Source organism: Passer domesticus, chromosome 1 (genome assembly GCF_036417665.1).
Source record: "Passer domesticus isolate bPasDom1 chromosome 1, bPasDom1.hap1, whole genome shotgun sequence".
NCBI lineage: Eukaryota > Metazoa > Chordata > Aves > Passeriformes > Passeridae > Passer > Passer domesticus.
Window position 1 is genome coordinate 71,180,271 of NC_087474.1, and position 18,188 is coordinate 71,198,458.

Consider the following 18,188-nt stretch of genomic DNA (forward strand, 5'->3'; position numbering starts at 1 on the left):
GTAACTCTACATAGTACTTTCATGCCAAACAATAGCCCTAGTTAAGCACATTCTGTATCATCTGATAAGGTTCTGCTTTTTCAGAAATAGCTTTAACAGGCCACATTTTCACAAAGAACAGCTTTTATTTATAGAGGGGAAAAAAAGGAATAGAGAGTGTTCATACATAAATCTGTAGTTTACATACTGTTCTTTTAGATTGTGAATGGAGTCAGTCTATTCTTTATATCATTACTGTTTTTCTGGGTGCTTTCTTTTCCTTAAAAAAATAGATATTTGGTAAAACACATAAGCAGTAATTTTAACCAGGTTGGGGATTTGTTTGCTATTCAAGCTGAAGGCTTGTGTTTCAAGCAGATTGCCAAAAGGGAGTGTCAGAACATTCAGTCATCCACGGGACACTAAGGCACATTTGGGCTGTTCAGTCATTCTGCTGTTAGCCCAAAAAACACCCAAAGATTAGGCCAGTGGTCCATTATTAAATGCCCCTGGAGTCTCTTTTACTAAAGGGAAATACATATTTCTTAATTCCTACAGCATTATAACCCTGGTTGAACAAAGCAGAACTCTTCCTCTCATTTGGTAATTTTCCTTTAAAAATACATTTTCAATAAAGGCTAGATGTCTCCAGTCTGGTGCAATGGGTGGAAGGACATTGCTACACCCTCTCTGTATCTTTGCAGAAAGAGGAGAAAGGGAAACAGCTGGCTGCTTTTCACAATACCTGGATTCAGCCAAAAAAAAGGGGTCCCCATATGCCTGCATGCCATAACAAACATAGCTGAAAGTCCCATGACCTAATTCAACTAAGCATAACATTTCAGATGTATGCTGGAGAGCAGATCCAGAATTTTTTCCGGAGAAAAAGTAATATTTGGTATCAGGAATCACAGTGTCACTGATGGCATTTGAATAGGATTACATCCTTCTGCCACAGTTATGGCATCTGTGTGCACAGGGCTCAAGAGAATCCTGAAGACAAACTTCTCTTCTTCAGTTCAGGAACGGAGATCTAATTCTCCTTGATTTTATTCCTCAAATGCTGAGAGAATGCACAAAACTAGTCAAAATACCTTAGCCATCTTATTTTTCCTGGGGTTTTTGGCTGGTTTTTTCTTTGTCCTACTTGTATTCTCAGGCTCAGCAGGGACATTCCTGCCTCACAAAGCAGGCAAGCATGCATCCCTTGGGTGTATCCGAAGAGACACCTTCCATATCTCTTAAGACCTACTTCTACCTGGCGTTGTACAGGTACCTTTCCATATAATTATACAGCCCTGCACGATTAGATTGGACTGCAAATCAGTTGTTGCAGCCCAAGATCAACACACACAAAGAAATTCTGGCCTCGCACGCCATTAGTCTGAGTTCTTGCTCTTAAGAAAGATGCAAGAATTTCAGTGTTTTCAGTTGAATCAAATCTGACTGAAGTGACAGTCTAATGGAGGCTCAGCAGTTCTGGGTATTCTGGTTAAGTCACCTGCATGGGTAATTCAGAGGCTATCCAGATGCCAAGGGAAGTTCTCCCCCAAGGAATAGAGGAAGGGGAAAAAGGAGCAAAACCCTTGAAAAAACATCTGTTTGTTCTATGGCCTCTTGTCAGTCAGGCCTCTTGCCAAAAGCTCATTAAAAGTAATTGAAGGGAGGAAAAATTGTATTATTACATTTATTATTATGCAGATAAAGAAATCTGGGGGATATACGTTACAAAAAAAAAAAAAGGCGAGAGAGAGAGAGAAAGGAAGACGTATGAGAAGTATAGATACCTCTGATTCTTGTATGATCCCATGGTTCAAGCATATCATGTCTGGACATGTGATAGGGGAACCACAACCTTCTTGAATTGCCAGCTCCAGGTACAGTTTTAGACACTAGAAACAAGCAAAGAAAAGAAAACAAAAAAGTTACAGCCCACATGCTGGTAACAACCAGATGTCAGAGATGCTGTGCAGTTCCCACCTTCACCACCTTAATTGGCTGTCCTGAAGCTCCAGCACACAGCAAACATCAATTACTATAAGCGTGAATGCTACAAGTGATTACATTGGAAAGAATGCAACAAAGAACAATTAATTATGCATGACTTCATCTGCTGAGCACTGGGTTTACCTAAGTCAGCAAGTCAGACCTTTCAGCCCTAACAACCCCTATGCTCTGCTAAACTGGAATTGGAGGATTTGGCAGGGGCGAGTATCTTTTATCCTAATTAAACAGGCTTTGTGCCTTTGTTTTTCCTCCTGTGTTCTGAATTCAGACTCTCATCCACCAGTCGCCATTGTAGGAGAATTCATTTACAAGAACGACACTGTTCTCAGCTGCACAAAAGAGAAAAGGGGTTTAGCACCTGGTTGGGAGGTTATAATCTGCCCTAGAAGATGTGCATCTACCAGTTTTTCCTCCCCCTCAACTCCCCCCCGCCCCGGATCAAATAATTTCCATTATTTGAAGGCTGATTCATCATCTGCCTCTACTCTATTCAAAGTCTATTTCCAGCATGGAGGCCACTTTAAGAATGTTTCCAAATTGTTCCATTACAAAAACAGCAGGCTTCCCCTCCAAGCTCAAAAAGGCCTCTATTCTCCTCACACTTTACCTGGCATGCCAGTTTCAAATATATTCAACTTGTCTTTATAACACATGTTGCAGTCTTCAGTAAAATCATGGCACAAAACTCATGCAATGGACCAAAGAACAGTGCTTGAATTGTTCCTCCAAATTGCAAAAACAAGTAAGTAAGGTCACTTCTACATAAAATAAAACAACAATGTCTCTTCAAAATAATGGCAAAGCATACAATAAATTGCAAGTCACCATTAGCAGAACAACAAAGCATGGACTTCTGACAGATTTTGGTATCAGCTTGCAATGTTTACTGTAAATGAAAATAAACATATATTATGAGAAGTAGGACTAATGTAGTTTTTTTCCCTACAGTTTTGTATTTCATGTCCATACTACAAACCTTCTCCCCAGTACTGCTGATTTCTTCATTATTGCCCCATCAATTTTCAAGAAATATGTCAAAGCAAAATAGGGTTTTGAGACCTCTGTCAATCTGCCAACTTTTGGAAGAGGCACTGAGTTCAAAAGCTAATAGGTGAGTAATGGGGAAATCACAGCCCTTCCAAGTAAGGCAGCCTTAGACTCTTCAAAAACCATTGTTTTGTTATTTATAGGCATGTAACTCTCAAGTCTGTGTTAGTCTGGACTATTCTGACAAGGCCTTGCATATTTTGTTCTGATTAAAGAAATTTTCTCATTTGTATTTTTTATTGGAAAACAGATTCCCTCTAAACTGTCAGGATAGTTAGGACCCTTAAAAATGGAAATGAGATTTCCTTATTATTCTGTCTCTCTACGTAAATCTCCACATCCACATTTTGTTTAATTCTGATGAGCTATAGAGATATTAGCCCAAGCAAGCAAAGTCATCTTAACTTACTGGCATTTTAAATTAACTTACTTTTGATTTGCAAATATTTGAAGTGTATTCTCTTAGAAGAACGTTGGGATATAACCTAACTGGTAAGCTTTAAATGTGTATCTCATTAAACACTAATGTATTCAGATCCAGCATGCACCCCTATAGGAAAGCAGCAAAGCAGGTTGTAAGAAATTGATGGTGCAAGTAGTATGTGGGAGGCGAGGGAGATATTCACAGGTGAAAAGCAAAAAAGAAATCATATCAGTTACTGAAGGCAGTATTAGCTCCCTAGGGATTATCAGCCCAGATTTAATCAGCAGTTATTCTTTTATTATTCCAACAGCAGTCTCAGTGCCCTGTCCCATCTTCTCGCCCACTCCTCCCAAAGGCATCCAGGCACAGTTCTTTTACAAAGTCAGTTTACCCACGGGATCAAAGCACCCCCGGCACAGCAGCTCCCTCACAGAGCAGTGAGCAGAAGCAGGTATGGAACCACAGTGGTGCCTGGGAGTGGACTCCTGGTGACACTGGAGCTGCCAGTGCTGTGCCCACATCTGCCACCATAGTCTGGGCAGTGGCAGCAGGTGACATAGGGAAAGCCCAAAAAAAGCATGCCCAGAGCCCAGGGTGGCTCCCAGTGCCATTACTGATGCAGGTGGAGGCAGTGGGTGACCTTGTCCTCTGCTCCACATTCATTAAGCACTGAGCACTGTCCACGTGCTGAAGCACGGATCACAGGAGAAATGGGGCAGCAAGTACTCACTCCCTACACAGATTTTCTCCCTGGTTTGTACCTGTACACAGCCTCCTCCACAAATAATGTAAATAGAAAATTCTGCCCTCAGAGTCCCTTCTCCAAGGCCTGCATGTGCTGCAGTGTGTTGAGTGTTCTTAAATCCGTGGGCAGAACATCCTTACATCTCACTTCATCTCCTCATGGCAGACCTGATTACTTTCTGGATCAAGTCTCAGGGCAGCATTTGGCGAAGGGCAAATGTCTCCTTCCCACCAAAGCATTTAGGTTGCCTTAATTCCTCAGCAAGCATGAGAGAGCAACCTTTTACTTTTGCTAAGATCCTGGCTTCTGTCTCCTCTGTAGTGCCGCCTGATATTTAGTAATTTGTTTTGACAGCATGGTACAGTGGATTTGTGTTCTGGGGGCAGCTCAGGTCAGGTGGTTACAGAGGGAGGACAAAGCATGAGAAGTTACTGCAGGCCCAGCAGCAGCCCAGAGGCTTGTTCTTAATTTAGACTCTCAGGACAGGAGCTCGGAGCACTGACAATTACGCTTCCGTACAAGGATGGGCATGAAGCTCTTAAGGAGCTTCGATCCACAGTATAGATTTTGCAATCATTTTCCATATGCAGTATCTAAGTCATTAGGGATACCAAGCCAGGAGAACAGAGGTTTCTGAGGGTTGCTAACGATCTGGATTCTTCTTCTCTTCTCACCCACTGCTTGGTTGTAGGTGAACGTAAGTGGGCAACCAAGCCTTCTGTGGTTCTTTTAGAGGTTGCTGTGCTTTCAGCTTGGAGAGATTTTATAATTGGGCTGTGCAGTGCCATGGATCTTCAAGTATTTCCCAGAAAATCTCCCTGTTAAATCATTGTTATAGATATTAAATATTTGCTCTTGACTTTCTGTGCTTGAAGAAGGTGCTTTGGGTGTAATACAAAAAGGGCTTAAAGTTGCTGGGAAACTTGAAGAAAGCATTTAATATTTATTGCTGAAGGATTAGGTTTTTTACCAAAGTATGTACATGAATGGAGATGTGAATTTCTTGTTCCCTTTTAGCACCAAAGAAGAAACATTGGAAAATCACTGAAATTTTAAAGTATGCCTTCACTTTGCAGAGAAAGTGTTTTCAGAGGGGTTTTACCATTATTTACAGCTCAGCTACTAATTTAGCTGCTTACTTGAGAAGTGGCAACTAAGTATCTGAAAAGATGCAAGCCAAAAATGTGATAAAAAGATGTTTCCATGTCTGTATAATGAATCACGACTGACCTTCTCAGCAGTGTGTCCTCCCACACTTTAGAGAATACATTATTACAGACATAAAATGGCAAGATTTTTTGTGCATTTTGTCTACAAAAATCAGCAGTGTCTCAGGAAAACTGCATACACTACATATGCTACTTAATTGCTCTTTAAAGTGAAGGAAAAATCAAGATGCTCTGCCTTCTGTGATACAAATTTTGCCTGAAAGGGTCTTCATCTTGACACCCTAGAAATCATGAGATCTCAACATGCTGGGCTACACTCTCCAACCAATTTCCTTCAGTATGGTGACTTTTGAGCACGGAGCAGTCAGTGGCTGGAGTGGCCTCAGCACAGGATCTGTGGCTTATGGTGACATTAACGCCATCCTCTTACTTTCCACAGCCAGAGCCAGCAAAGTTTCCATGAATGTGTCACATAGCCAAGGCAGAATGGTTGAGACAACAAACTAAAAATTGACCAAGGTCTTGCTGAACAGGTTAGAATCCTGCTGACTACAGATCACACACTGGAAGTTTGATTCCATTATGTTCACCCCTCAAATAAAAAGCTGACACCAACACAAGTAGTTTTAATTCCCATACCTGCAAGTATGCTTTAATCAGTTAACTCGGATTTTCCCCACTGAGCAACTATATCATGAACACATCTGTGTTCTGGGAAACATAATAAAATCCTGAGGCATTCAAGCAAGAGAGATCAATTCAAATGTGATCATATAATTCCACTAGTAAAACTCAGTACACCTAACAGAATGTCTTGTTGCTGATCTAGCTTTGCAAAGCATGTTTTGCTCCTGCTGGACTAGTGACAACTTCAGTCAAAAGAGGACTAGAAGTATTTTTTTCTCTGAGATTCATAATGTATAATTACTTTTTTTTCCAATAATTTGCTGTCTAAGTGTTTTGGGGCAGGATTTTTTTCCTCTTATGCTGGTTTTGTCTTTCAGGACATCACCTTCCTCTATTTAATAAAATAAAATCAATATCCAGTTAGTTATGTCACAAAATGCTACTTATGAAGGTTTTTGGTGGGTTTTTTTTTGGTTTTTTGGGGTTTTTTTTGTATCTTGCAAGACATGTAGGAAAGGTTATAATTTAGGTAAATTCTTGCAAATTCTCACTAATTCCCCCATATTCCCCTCCTGGAGCTAAGGGTCTATTGAAAGAGTACATTGACACGTGACGGAGTCATGTTTAAAAATACACTGAAAAGTCTAATCAAGGAATGCACAAACTAGTAATGTAAAAGATTCCTTCTTCAATAATAAACAGAAGTGCTTTCTATGGTCAGCTTTGAGCCTAAGAATGAAAATTCTGTTCAGGATATTCATGGATTTTTCATTTCAACACTTCTTCATGATGCTCTAACTTCTTTTTTTTCTTTTTCCCAAAAGTATATTGTACAGAGGCCATTTTTAATGTACTTACCAAGAAAAATATATCTGTTAAGTTATGTATTTACTCTGCAAAGGGATCATAACAGTTGTGCACTTTAACATAAAAATTAATTCAAAGTGTAACTTCAGTGTTAGGGTTGCTATGTAATAATGTGACAAAGGCACTATATCCCTTTCACTGTAAAATCTGAAGTTTCTATTCAAATCCACTTTCAGATAATTTATATATCAAAGACAAAAGATGGATCTCAATCATTCCTGCATACTGCTTTTCAAGTACCTGGACATGTTCCAGTACCTTGCTCCTCTCCGACCTGTCTGCAGCTGTTCAGCTCCCAAAATGCAGCCTCATTAGTTTGCATACAGAAGCATAAAAGAAACCCCATATGTAATATGACAAAACTGAGCAGGTATCTTTATTAAGAAACATGGAGGGAGGACTAGAAAGAAAAAAGAAACAGAAAACACTGGCTTATTTTCCTGTCAAATGCCACCGATACTGCTGCCAGCCACTGAGCAGCAGTTGGTACAGGATAAGTAAGGGATTGGTCTTTAATTCAATTATAGAAAGGTAAAAAACAGATCTACAGTATTTCCCAGACAGTACTAGGCCATGATCTACATTAAATGTGAAAATGCACAAAATGATTGAAGGCATCTTGCCAAAACAAGGTCTTTCCTGCTAACATGTAACTTGAAGACAACTTCCATTCCAAAAAAAAAGAAGAAAAACTCAGGTCTCCCTCTTAAAATCCACAGGAATTATATACAATGTTAAATCTGTCTTCCAGAGATCTTCTCAAAACTGTGTTTGTTTGGGGTTTGGGTTTTGTTTAGCCTAGGCTTTTTTACAAACTCCAGGTTTGGGGGCAGGGTGCGGAAATACTGTATATGGAGAGAATAGTTAACATTTCAGTTGACATTCCAGAGTGTCTCATGATTCAGAACAGATGAACAGATAGGCATTCAGTTTTTATTTTAGTTCTGGGCCACGGTTATGTACTTTTTATTCAGTGAGACATAACATTCATTTATTTGTTATGCTTTAGAAATGTTACCTGTTCTTTTAGTGAGTACACAATCTAGTATTACTAATTTTAGTAAGACAGTTCACGTCAGAACTCTAAATTTAACCACCTTGCTCTACCCAGTATCTAATCAAACACATACTAAGATAAATGTACCCCCCTAGACAGTACTCATAGTGTTTATGGCACATCTATATAATGTTAAATAATATGTTCATCGTTGCTGTGACATCTGCACTTCCGCACATCCAATCACCAAAATGGATCAGTCACTTTGAATGTGTGGTACTCAAACTCCTCAAGTATCTGTCAAATGGTCTTAAAACTAGATGAAACAAGTGTATTGGCAATTAGCTTGGAGCCATTTGTACTTCACTTGGAAAAAAAAGTGAGGCTCTTCCAACTGAAGTTTTTAGAAACTACATGGCAAAAATAGAAATCTCTTAATTTGCTACAGATAAACTTATGACAGGCACACTTCAAAATGAGAAACAAAATTCTAATAAAATATGCATATTGCCCAATCTCTATTTTAACTGCTAGGGACCAGATACAGTGATAAATGAATGGATAGAAGATCAAATGGATAAAAGATCAGGCCACATAAGAGACTTACCAAGAAAGATGCTTGAAAGAAAGTGAAAAAATGCCCCTGTAGCTTCAGAGAACATACAGTCAGTTCATGGCTCAGGACGAGGGAAGGAATAATATCACTAATAAGAATTTAATTTTGTCATGATCAAGTGAAAACGCCAAGCAAACATGACAGTGGACCATGGTCCCAAAGCCTATTTTTTATGGGATCCTTCAAATGTACCTGAGAAATATATTGTTATCACCTTTGTCTCAAAATATCTACCAGTGATGCTGAATTCTGCTCAGAAACACAGTTTGAAACCATGAGGCCCAAGACATCCTGGCAGCCTTTCATAAAAAGCAGGAAAGGTTCCTGGTAATTGTTGCCATGAAGTGGTACCACTAAACAGAAAAGGACCAGAGAAACTCACCCTTCACAAAACGGAGCCAGCTGCAAATATAATTTCTCTTGCCAAAAATCCACATCAGGCCAGACCTGGCCTTACCAACAGCTACAAAACAGGCATGAGCATGAGGTTTATGTCACAGTCTGGCTGAGTTACTGTGGCACTTCAAGGGATTGACAACTTACTTCACATTGATTTCTTCATTGGTTAAATGGAGATAACACCAACTGCATCGATGCAATGCTGTCATTAAAACATTAGTTGCCTCTTCCTCCCATCTTCCTTTGGCCACCATCCAGAGGCTGCCACCTTCACTAACTTCAGAAGCATGCAGTCCCTCTTCCTGTATTGTAGTATACCTCAAAAGTCAATGGGTACATCTGTACTCTTTAGGTAAAGCCAACTCTGCCTTTGGTGTTACTCTGCACAGAAACACATACAGGAAGTTCTTAAAATGTCTGAATTACTACAGAAGTGCTCTGTGTTCAGTGCCAATATCACCAGGTGTAGGAATTCTCTTTTTTAAAACTTGAAAAAAAAATTATCCAAAACACTTCAAATGTCAAGCTGGGGAAAGAAAGAATCCCAAATGTCAACACTTCCAAATGGAAAACAGCCTGAGATGAGCTTTATATAAAGTAAGTGGGGCACTGCAGCACAAGGTATATTTAGGAAGAGGAGAAGGTAGTGAGTGTTCTGGTGCAGTTGTGAGAAGGTATCTCATAGGATGGGGAGAAAAAGAGAACAAACCCCTTCTTGAAAATGAGGACAAAGAAACAGAAGTGATACTAAAACCCAGTGTTGGCTAGATGATGGAAATCCAACTATTCCCTTACTCATAATTTTTACTAAGTATTATTTCAGTGGGTTATTGATACACAGTTGTTTCACTTAGCAGGTATCCCATTCTTTTTCCATCTGCCTCCTCCTTGTCCTTGATCTACTTGGTCTCCTCTGCTCTCTGACTCCTCTGCTCATGTTTTTTGCAAAGACCCCTCACGTTACTTTTTCCAGTTTTCCAGTGCTCCCCTCCACAAACAATCTGAAACTTCACAGCGCTGAGGGCCAAACGTCACTGTTCAGCCCCCCCAAAGGAGGCAGGACAATGCACAGCTGTTCTTTAAAAGATAAAGGAAAGCAGAGGAGCCTTAGAACCTCCTGTTGATGAAGTACCAACAGAGAAGCTCCTATTTCTCTAAGAGTTTCTTCTTCTCCTCTAGTAAAAGCAGCCATCCGCACCCTCTTTCCGAGGCTGAAGGCCCCCCAGGGCCCAGGCAGGTGGCTGCCCATGGTACCACACTGCCCACAGCAGCAAAGGAGCCTTTTGAGCCCATGCCTAGCCCTAGCCTTGCTGTCACACACAGCTACAGCAGAAATCTTGTTCTCCAACTGCCTTTGGAACACCGCCTACTTGTAGAAGCACAAAAGAGCACAGAAGCTACCTGGGCTTGCATGCTAACTTCTCCTTCTCCTAAGGCTGCATTGAAGTTTAATCTCATTTGGACTGCATTGTGTGCACCAAAATAACAAACAGGTAGATCATCATGGTATTTGTTTTGCACATTTTGTAACTCAGTTGCCTCACACAATTCTCAGAAGTACAAGACTCAACAAAGAATTTGCTTGGGAAAAAAAAAGGTGAATCATGCTAGTTCTGCATAAACCTGTGCCAACAATACAAAATAACATACTTGAAAGCGTCTTCTGTTTTCAGTTTGTTACACATTGTCTTCAACATCTCAAACCCTTTGCCAGTGAATTACACACAAGATAGATGGACATAAGCTGCTGCTTGACATAAATAGCAGCAATCCCATTTATTGCTCACCTGGCTCTAATTGGGGCCCTGAAATACTTAAGAGGAGGCAGTGAAAAGATGAAAGACAAAACCAAGAAAGAATTGGTGTGCAGGAAAAAGCCAACCCTGGGTTTTTTACTGACCTCTAAGACCACATTTCTGCAACAGCACTGCACTGGTTCCCTCCTGTCACCACTGCCACCAGGGCAATCTTATCCCACCTGCTAAAACCTGGCCTTCACGACTGCCTACAGGCTACAGGCTCACACCAAGTCTTTCAGAGGGCCCTTGGTATTTCCAGTGTTACTGCCAGTCCTGCACTCCTCTCTAGCACTTCCAAAGGGTTGAGTGTGCTGTGCCAGACACCAGGGCAATTCTAGCCCAGCGGATGCAAGATGCACGTGATCATACCACTCACTGTCTCTCCCTGCTGCTTTCCCAGTTTCAGCCATGTTTTGAAAAGGCAGGAGTCTCCTAGATGCACACTTTCCAGACTGCCTAATGAGCACCAAAGCCCGGGCAACACCCAGTGCGCTGTGCAAAGGCAAAGTGGGGAGCGTGGCCTGTCCATTCCTGGCACTGCCCCACCAGAGCACTCCTGAGTCTTACCTGAGTGAGGCACTGTGAGAGCTCTCTGGGCAAAGAAGGAAGGAAAAGAGCAAACATTTAGGAACTTGTATCAGAAATAAGTATAATATTCAAAGTGTTATTCTGTAAGTGACTCAATCCAGAAGTAATTAATATTAGTTTGCTTTGGACCCAGATGCACTAAAGTGCAATTAAATACTGTATGTTTTAACACTATAATGGTGTGGACAGACACAGTGAATAATTATTTCACATACATATGTGAGCACCATGACCACCGCCGGGGCAAAAACCTGAGTAACTGCACATCCAAGGAAGAGAAAATTGCAACAAAAGGTAAACCTAAGGGCCTGATGATAAGAAGGACATCCCCCATAAATATATTCAAGGATGAGTGGGAAGACAAGGAACAATATGAGCAGTATCAGGAATAGATGAGACCTCCCTCCCCTTTTGGGAAAGGGATAAGTAAAGGTGACAAAGGGACCATAAAATCGTAGAGCTTGAGCAGTACAGATGTTGCTGAATATCCGTATCTAGAAGTGTGCACCACAGCATGGCACTCTGCAAAGATTTTACAGATACAGGAAATGAACTGAATAATGTAAAGTTCAGTCCTCTAAAACTTTCACAGATAAAATATACCTCACATCTCTTCCCAACCCTCTTCAGAGATCAGTCTTTCATTCAAAACTAATACAAATCTGAACACAATGAAATCAAGTCATGAGGTACACTACAGCCATTTCCAAATTCCTGGGATGTGTAGATGTGTGCTTTATCTCACACTGCAGTGGAATCTCATGCCAAGTGCAACACATGTTGAAAAACACGAGGCTGATGCCTCTTCAGGCCTGACTGAGCTACCAAGTAAGATGGCAAGTATGTTCTGCAAGCCATCTGCTTTTTCTGCTGAGAACAGAGAGAGTAAAAATGTTTACAGTTATTTGAAAAACTTCTGCCCTACTAGCAACATTCCACCAAAATGCAAACATACACATTCTAAGGCACAGTTTACTTACTTTGGCTAGAACACAGCTTTTATGGGGTATTTTGTTTATTGCAAGAGTTTCCAAGCTGAAAAAATAGCTGTACACAATTCCAAGTTGTTTGAATGCCTTGGTTTTACAGACTACAAATGGAAAGGAAATATAACCTCACTCCCACAGATATCTAAATAGTAACAATTTCCAATTATTTCCACAGACACAAATACTGTGAAAAATAATTATCATTGCAGCATCACCATTAAGCAGAAGAAAAAAAAAAAAAAGAAGAAGACTTCACATGTAACAGAACAAAAAATTAACGAAAGCAATGGTTTCAGCTTACTGGAGCAGAATCTATTATTTCCATGTCAAGCCCTTTTCTATTTCAAATTCCATACTACTCCTGGATCTATACAATTACCCTTACTGACAGAAGAATAATCTATACAAGCTGAAAGCATTGCTAGCCGAAAAACTGCAAAACTGATCGGTGCTCAACCCCATAGCTCACAGTACATATCCTTACCCCAAAATTTTTCTTAAGTGTAGTGTGAAGGTATCTAGATGTCCTGGCATGGGTGAGAGGAAATTTAGGGCACGGCACACCAGCAGAGCTGCTGTAGGCTGTGCCCCAAGCAGTCCCCCTTGCAAGTCCCAGCACCCCACGTCAAGCTGCTCTGACACTGCTTTTTGGAGGCTGCCCAAAAATGCAACTCATATAGCGTCCCAGAAACTGCTCTGGCTTCAAGACAGAGAGCCATGTAGCCAGGTTAAAAGTTTCCAGAGCCCTCTTTGTTACAGGATGCAAGATCTACATGTCTCAGCATGCATCAGCCCAATCTATTGGGAGGACGCTGGGACACAGGCAACAGTCAGACCAACGCTGGACTTGGGAGCATAAACACAATTGAGACATATTATGCCCATTGAAATAAATAGAGCGTGTCTAAAGGCTTCTCCCAGCTGCATTCAGACTCACTCATGGCTGGCTCTTGGTTCAAAGTCAGCCAAGTTTGCACAGATGCCAAACAACTGCACCTTTCTTGACGCTGTCACAGCACAGGAGCACAAAGCTCACAGGACTCTCTTCCTGGTGCTGGCCAGGGAAGGAGTGTATGGATGGAAAGAAGACATGCAGGCACAACAACATCCCCAGCCATCCCTGACCTCTCCCTTTGGCCAGTATCCTGTTGGAGAGCAGAGTCCAGCTCTGCCTGGCAACCACACTTCCCTAAGGGTTACTCTACCCAGCTAGCACTGAGGTTCATGTACCATTAACAGTACTAAATCAGAGACACAGTTCTTGGGACAGGACTGGGACCACTGTAAAAGTATCAACTTTGCCAATTTTCTGGGGTTTTTTCTGTTTAAAGAAGTATCTTCACGTCTACCTTTTAGGTTATGTGTTCTTCAAACTTTTGCTACAAACTAAAATACAGAAATGTTTTGTGCAAGTTGGTATGGAAAACAAACTTCATGAAGTTCAGGTTGAAATGCATATTAATCAATCTTATTTTCTTGAAATACACATCCTGTTTCAGCTACTCTGAATTCAGTGTAAGTGAAGATATTCTCACCCTAGCTGGCTTCACAAATATCCAATTCCTTCATGAATTCAAACAATCAAGGGTAAAACATAAACATACTTGCTTGATGCTTATTCACAATTTGTTTTTCAAAAATAAAACCAAGTACATTTATTCTAGAGTTAAAAAAACCAAACCACACCCCCCGAAAAAAAATCAAAACAAAACAAGCAAACAAATGAAAAACAAACAACAAAAACAAAAAACCACCACAACAAGATCCTCCAGTGACTTCTGACCTGTTTTCAGGTCAGGTACATTAGTTAACATTAGTGCGGTAGATCAAAGTCACTATCACCAGAGAAACAAGGTCCATTTTTCCCATGCTGACAAAGAGACCAGAAGAGCACTACTATCTTTGGGCTTTTATCAGCTCATTCAACTTCTCCCTCTATCATTTCCACCAGCTTTATTTGATCTGAATTTGCAGGCCAAAAAGTCCTTACTGACTACTATAGGCAACGCATGACCTGAGCAACATCTCTGCAGCACGGAGGCAAAGGTTCAAAAGGCCATTTTTGTTTAGGTTTTCTGATTGCCCTTAAAAGTTACATAGAAGACTTGAAAGGTCCCTGAGAACTCAGAAAAGGACAGTAGAGGAAAAAAAAGCTCACAGCTATCCTATGATATTTAAAAGTTTTGCTTCAAAAAGAAGTAAATACTAAGACTGCATGCAAACTGTGTGTGTTCTCCAACACTCTTAAACTGAAACTTTTTTCCCTTTTATTCTTGGGTTTTACTAGTACTTGCTATGGGAACATATGTTAGCTACAAATTTTCAAAAGTAAAACAACAAGAAAAATCTTTTAAATAAGGCAAGGCAAGCTAACACCAAATGCTCTTTAGAAAAGCATCCTGTGTCAGCATGGGTGTAACACATGCTTGTACAAGACAAGTAATCCCATCTCACAGTTCTGTCCATCTTCAATTACCCAGCTTCTACAATGTAAGGGTATTTACAGATCTTACCGCAGTACAAAAGACACAGCTGCATTCCTGAAGAGTGGTCATCTTATCCAGGGAATATTCACAGAGACATAGCTTGCACGTGAAGAGAGGCTCCAGAGCTAACTCTCCAGCTTCTGACTCATCAGCTGTCATGGTGTGAGGACAAGCCTTCTCAGCAGAGCCCATTCAGTCATTAATGGTGCAACTCAGCCTGAAAAGAGAAATCAGCAGCTGAAACTTCATACAAGCCATGCAGTCACTTCCACTGCTTTGAAAATTTACATCTCAGATCCATAAAAGTACATGCACACCCAAATGTACTACTCAACATCTTGGAGCCAGTCTCAACTTCAGGCCATTCAAAATTTACAAAGAGAGCACACCTTCTCAAAAGACCTGAACTGGCTGGGTTCTCTGAGAACATTCACCTTGCTGGCACAAAGCACCTCAGTCAGGCTGCTTAACATCAAAATAAAGAAAAAGCCAAATACAAAACAAAACTCACACAGATGGGGCATTTTATACATCACTTTGCCTTTTCAAATGAGTTTCAGACTCATACTTCTCCCACCCAAATGGGATCCTTCAGTCTTCTCTGCACCCACACAGTTCCAGTGAGTGTCTCCACTCCCACATTCTATTCCAGCTGGTGGCTTGGAAACTCCCCTAGGCAGTGCAAGACAAGACCAGATTCCCACTTTCTAGGCAAGCGCTTCAAACATTTAGTCTGTAACATTGGTGATGGGTACCATGAACTCCACCTTCTCTGTCACTGAGACAGTGAGCTGGCACTCTATTGCAAGAGGGATGGTGAAGGCATCTAAACCCAGCAAAGGGCTTCAGCTTGCATGTGCTACTTCACACAGGGCTGGAGCTTAAAACCAAATGAGTAAGAGCATTTCATGTACTCTTTTTTGCATTGCCTTAATGATACCAAAAAGCATCCCACTTCCTGGCTTCCAGCTCTTCTATTTATTTCACAGACCTCTGAGGCATCTAACTGATGTTTGTGAACCAAGTGCACTAGCACTTTGACAGAGAGATGCTCACCAGAGCCATGTTTTCACTACACGTCACAGCAGTGCTTAGGGATGAAATTTCTCTTCTTTGATGAGCAGCAGATGGAAATGCCATGTCTGCATGTAATGCTTTCTGGCCTAAGCATTTGAAAACACTGCACCATAATCATAAAAAATCTCAAGACCCTCATTCTTAGACAGCAACACTGAAAAAGGAATTAAAGAGAATATCCTTGTGCTTAAGCTGAAGCAATGCAAAGCCTATTTGCAGATTTTACTACCTCAGCACAGACAGTGAGGTTCACCACAGTATTTAAGGCACAGAAAAATATATCCACACCTCTAAGAAACTTGGCCCAACTTCCACAGACCTCCTTCTGAATACACTTTGCTGATGGCAAGACAACCTTCACACATATTTTACAAGCAGAGACCTGATGGCCAGCTGTGCACAGCTGCTTGCAGCAGCACCAAGAGTGCAGCTCCACTAAATCTGAAGAGCTGCATCACAAATGAAGGCTGCATGAACATGAAACCAATCAAGACCTATCGATGTGCCTGTCAGATCTGACAGCTCATGAGGGAAATCAGAGACTTGAGCCCTTTGGTCCTCTTCTGCTGGCCTCCCCTGCACTCCTGAGCACCCTCTGGGCAGGGCTGTCAGGTCACATTTGGCAGCACGTTCCTGCTGCCATTCTGTGGCTGCCGGAGTGGCCAACGCAGCTGCAGACCATCAGTGCATATGTGATGTACTGACTTGCAGTGCCTGCTGAATTCCTCCCTAGGGGGAGAATGACGGGGCTCATGGAGTTTGTGGAACCTTTCCCTATGGCTCCCACCTCATAACCTTACTCACAGCTGAGCCCATCCCCAGGCCTGTCCCCAAAGCCTCATGCCTCATGCGCCCACTGCAGGAAGACACTTTATCTTCAAAAGCCACAAAACCACAATAAATCTAGGTCAGAGAACACTTATTCCTTTGTAATTTTTACACTTGGTAGTTTCCTAGGCTATCCTGTCAGAGAGGCCATCAGATTTGTACCCGGAATGTCTTTCTTGTAAGCACACAATTTCAAGAGATATGAGCATCATGGCCAAGATTCTGGCAACCAAACTCCTGACCACAAATCCAAAGCAAACTCTCTTTTTATGGATTGCTATCACTAGTTCATAACATACACTACTCCCACATTATTCTTGTTGCAGTCCTGCGGCCTGCTACCCTGATGTCCCTCACAATTTGCTCCACACAGCTGCAGAGCTGGAGCTCCAGCATGGCCAGAAGCCTTAGAAGGAAGTCTCCCTCTGAGTCAGGAACTGCAACAATCTTCTGTAATTACTGCAGCGGGGTGGGGGGGAACACTGAGTCACTGGAAACGCTATGGCAGATCAAGAACTACCTGTTATTTAAACCTACGTGCTAGACGTTATCTCAGTATTTAGGAGAACTGTAACACATTTACTCAGGTTGCTTTTCAACAGCAACTGCATCTGTACAGGTGAGCTACTCACCCTCACTCTGCAGTGATCTGAGATTTCTTCATTTAGACAGTAAAAGGCAGCAATGCTAAAAGAAGAGATGCACAAAAGAACAGGTAGGAATGTTTCAAGATGAGGGAATGGATATAAAATGGATACAGCTGTTTCAAAAGTCAGTGTTCTTCTTATAACTAAAAGGGTTATGACCCTGCATGCAGGCAGCATTAGGGCAGCTGTAGGAAGGTTCAGGTGTATGATTGAGGTTTAGGGCTAGAGGCTAATTTTAGATGGCCTAAATGCAGCACTCAGCATGACAGTGAAGAGCAGGCTCCTGACACACTGCTCTGCGCTAGTAGCAACCTAATGCCACAGTGTGATGACTGTAGGGACTCATTATGATATCCCCTTGTCATTGATGATAACCCTTGTCCCTGAAGACTGCAGGTTAAATTCAGTTCTGCTCCCTGTCCCTGCACACATTTACCCTTCCCTCACACTAAGATGCCAGAGCACAGCTGAGGTTCTCCCTAAAACAGGCAGGAGTCCCTGTGGAAAACTCCAGCAGACAGCACCAAGCAAGCCTGACACATCAGAGGATCCACCCCCAGCCAGCCCAGTCTGGCTCACTCACTTGCAGCCCCATTAACTCCATCGGAGCTCATCAAACAAAGCTAACAGCATCGGAGAACATGGAGACAGCTCTGTGTCCTGCCTGCTCAGCCCTCACTGTGGCTACCAGGAAGAGCACTCCTCCCACGGTCCCTGAGAGGTCAGCTTGTCCACAAGCAGCTCTCTGGTCAGGCTGGCACAGGCAAGGCCATCCTGCTAGCACTAAACACCTGCCTGTCAAAGGGAGAGCAGGCACGTGGCCTTTTCCCAGAGCAACCCAGCCCACTGGTCCTTCCATCTGCCCATTAGAACTGGGACTTCTGCTACTGCTACCAA

At 41.8% G+C, this 18,188-nt stretch overlaps 1 protein-coding gene and 1 long non-coding RNA gene across 17 annotated transcripts in view; both read right to left on the minus strand.

Annotated features, from left to right (window-relative positions):
• Positions 1 to 18,188, minus strand: part of RNF144B (ring finger protein 144B) — an 87,156-nt gene that overhangs the window by 14,231 nt on the left and 54,737 nt on the right. For 15 of the 16 annotated variants that reach the window (XM_064423180.1, XM_064423232.1, XM_064423184.1 and 12 more), the window contains 2 exons: positions 14,767 to 14,956; positions 1,767 to 1,871 (listed from right to left, as the gene is read on the minus strand). In XM_064423180.1, coding sequence (XP_064279250.1) covers positions 1,767 to 1,871; positions 14,767 to 14,931 — 270 coding nt within the window. In that variant the 5' untranslated portion in view covers positions 14,932 to 14,956. The remainder of the gene's footprint in view (positions 1 to 1,766; positions 1,872 to 14,766; positions 14,957 to 18,188) is intronic. The other variant, XM_064423274.1, reaches the window with a different exon arrangement.
• On the minus strand, positions 7,218 to 9,255 carry LOC135302605 (uncharacterized). Its single transcript, XR_010364194.1, has 2 exons — positions 9,022 to 9,255; positions 7,218 to 8,941 (listed from the first exon to the last, which is right to left on the minus strand). It is a non-coding gene; the product is annotated as an uncharacterized LOC135302605 (long non-coding RNA).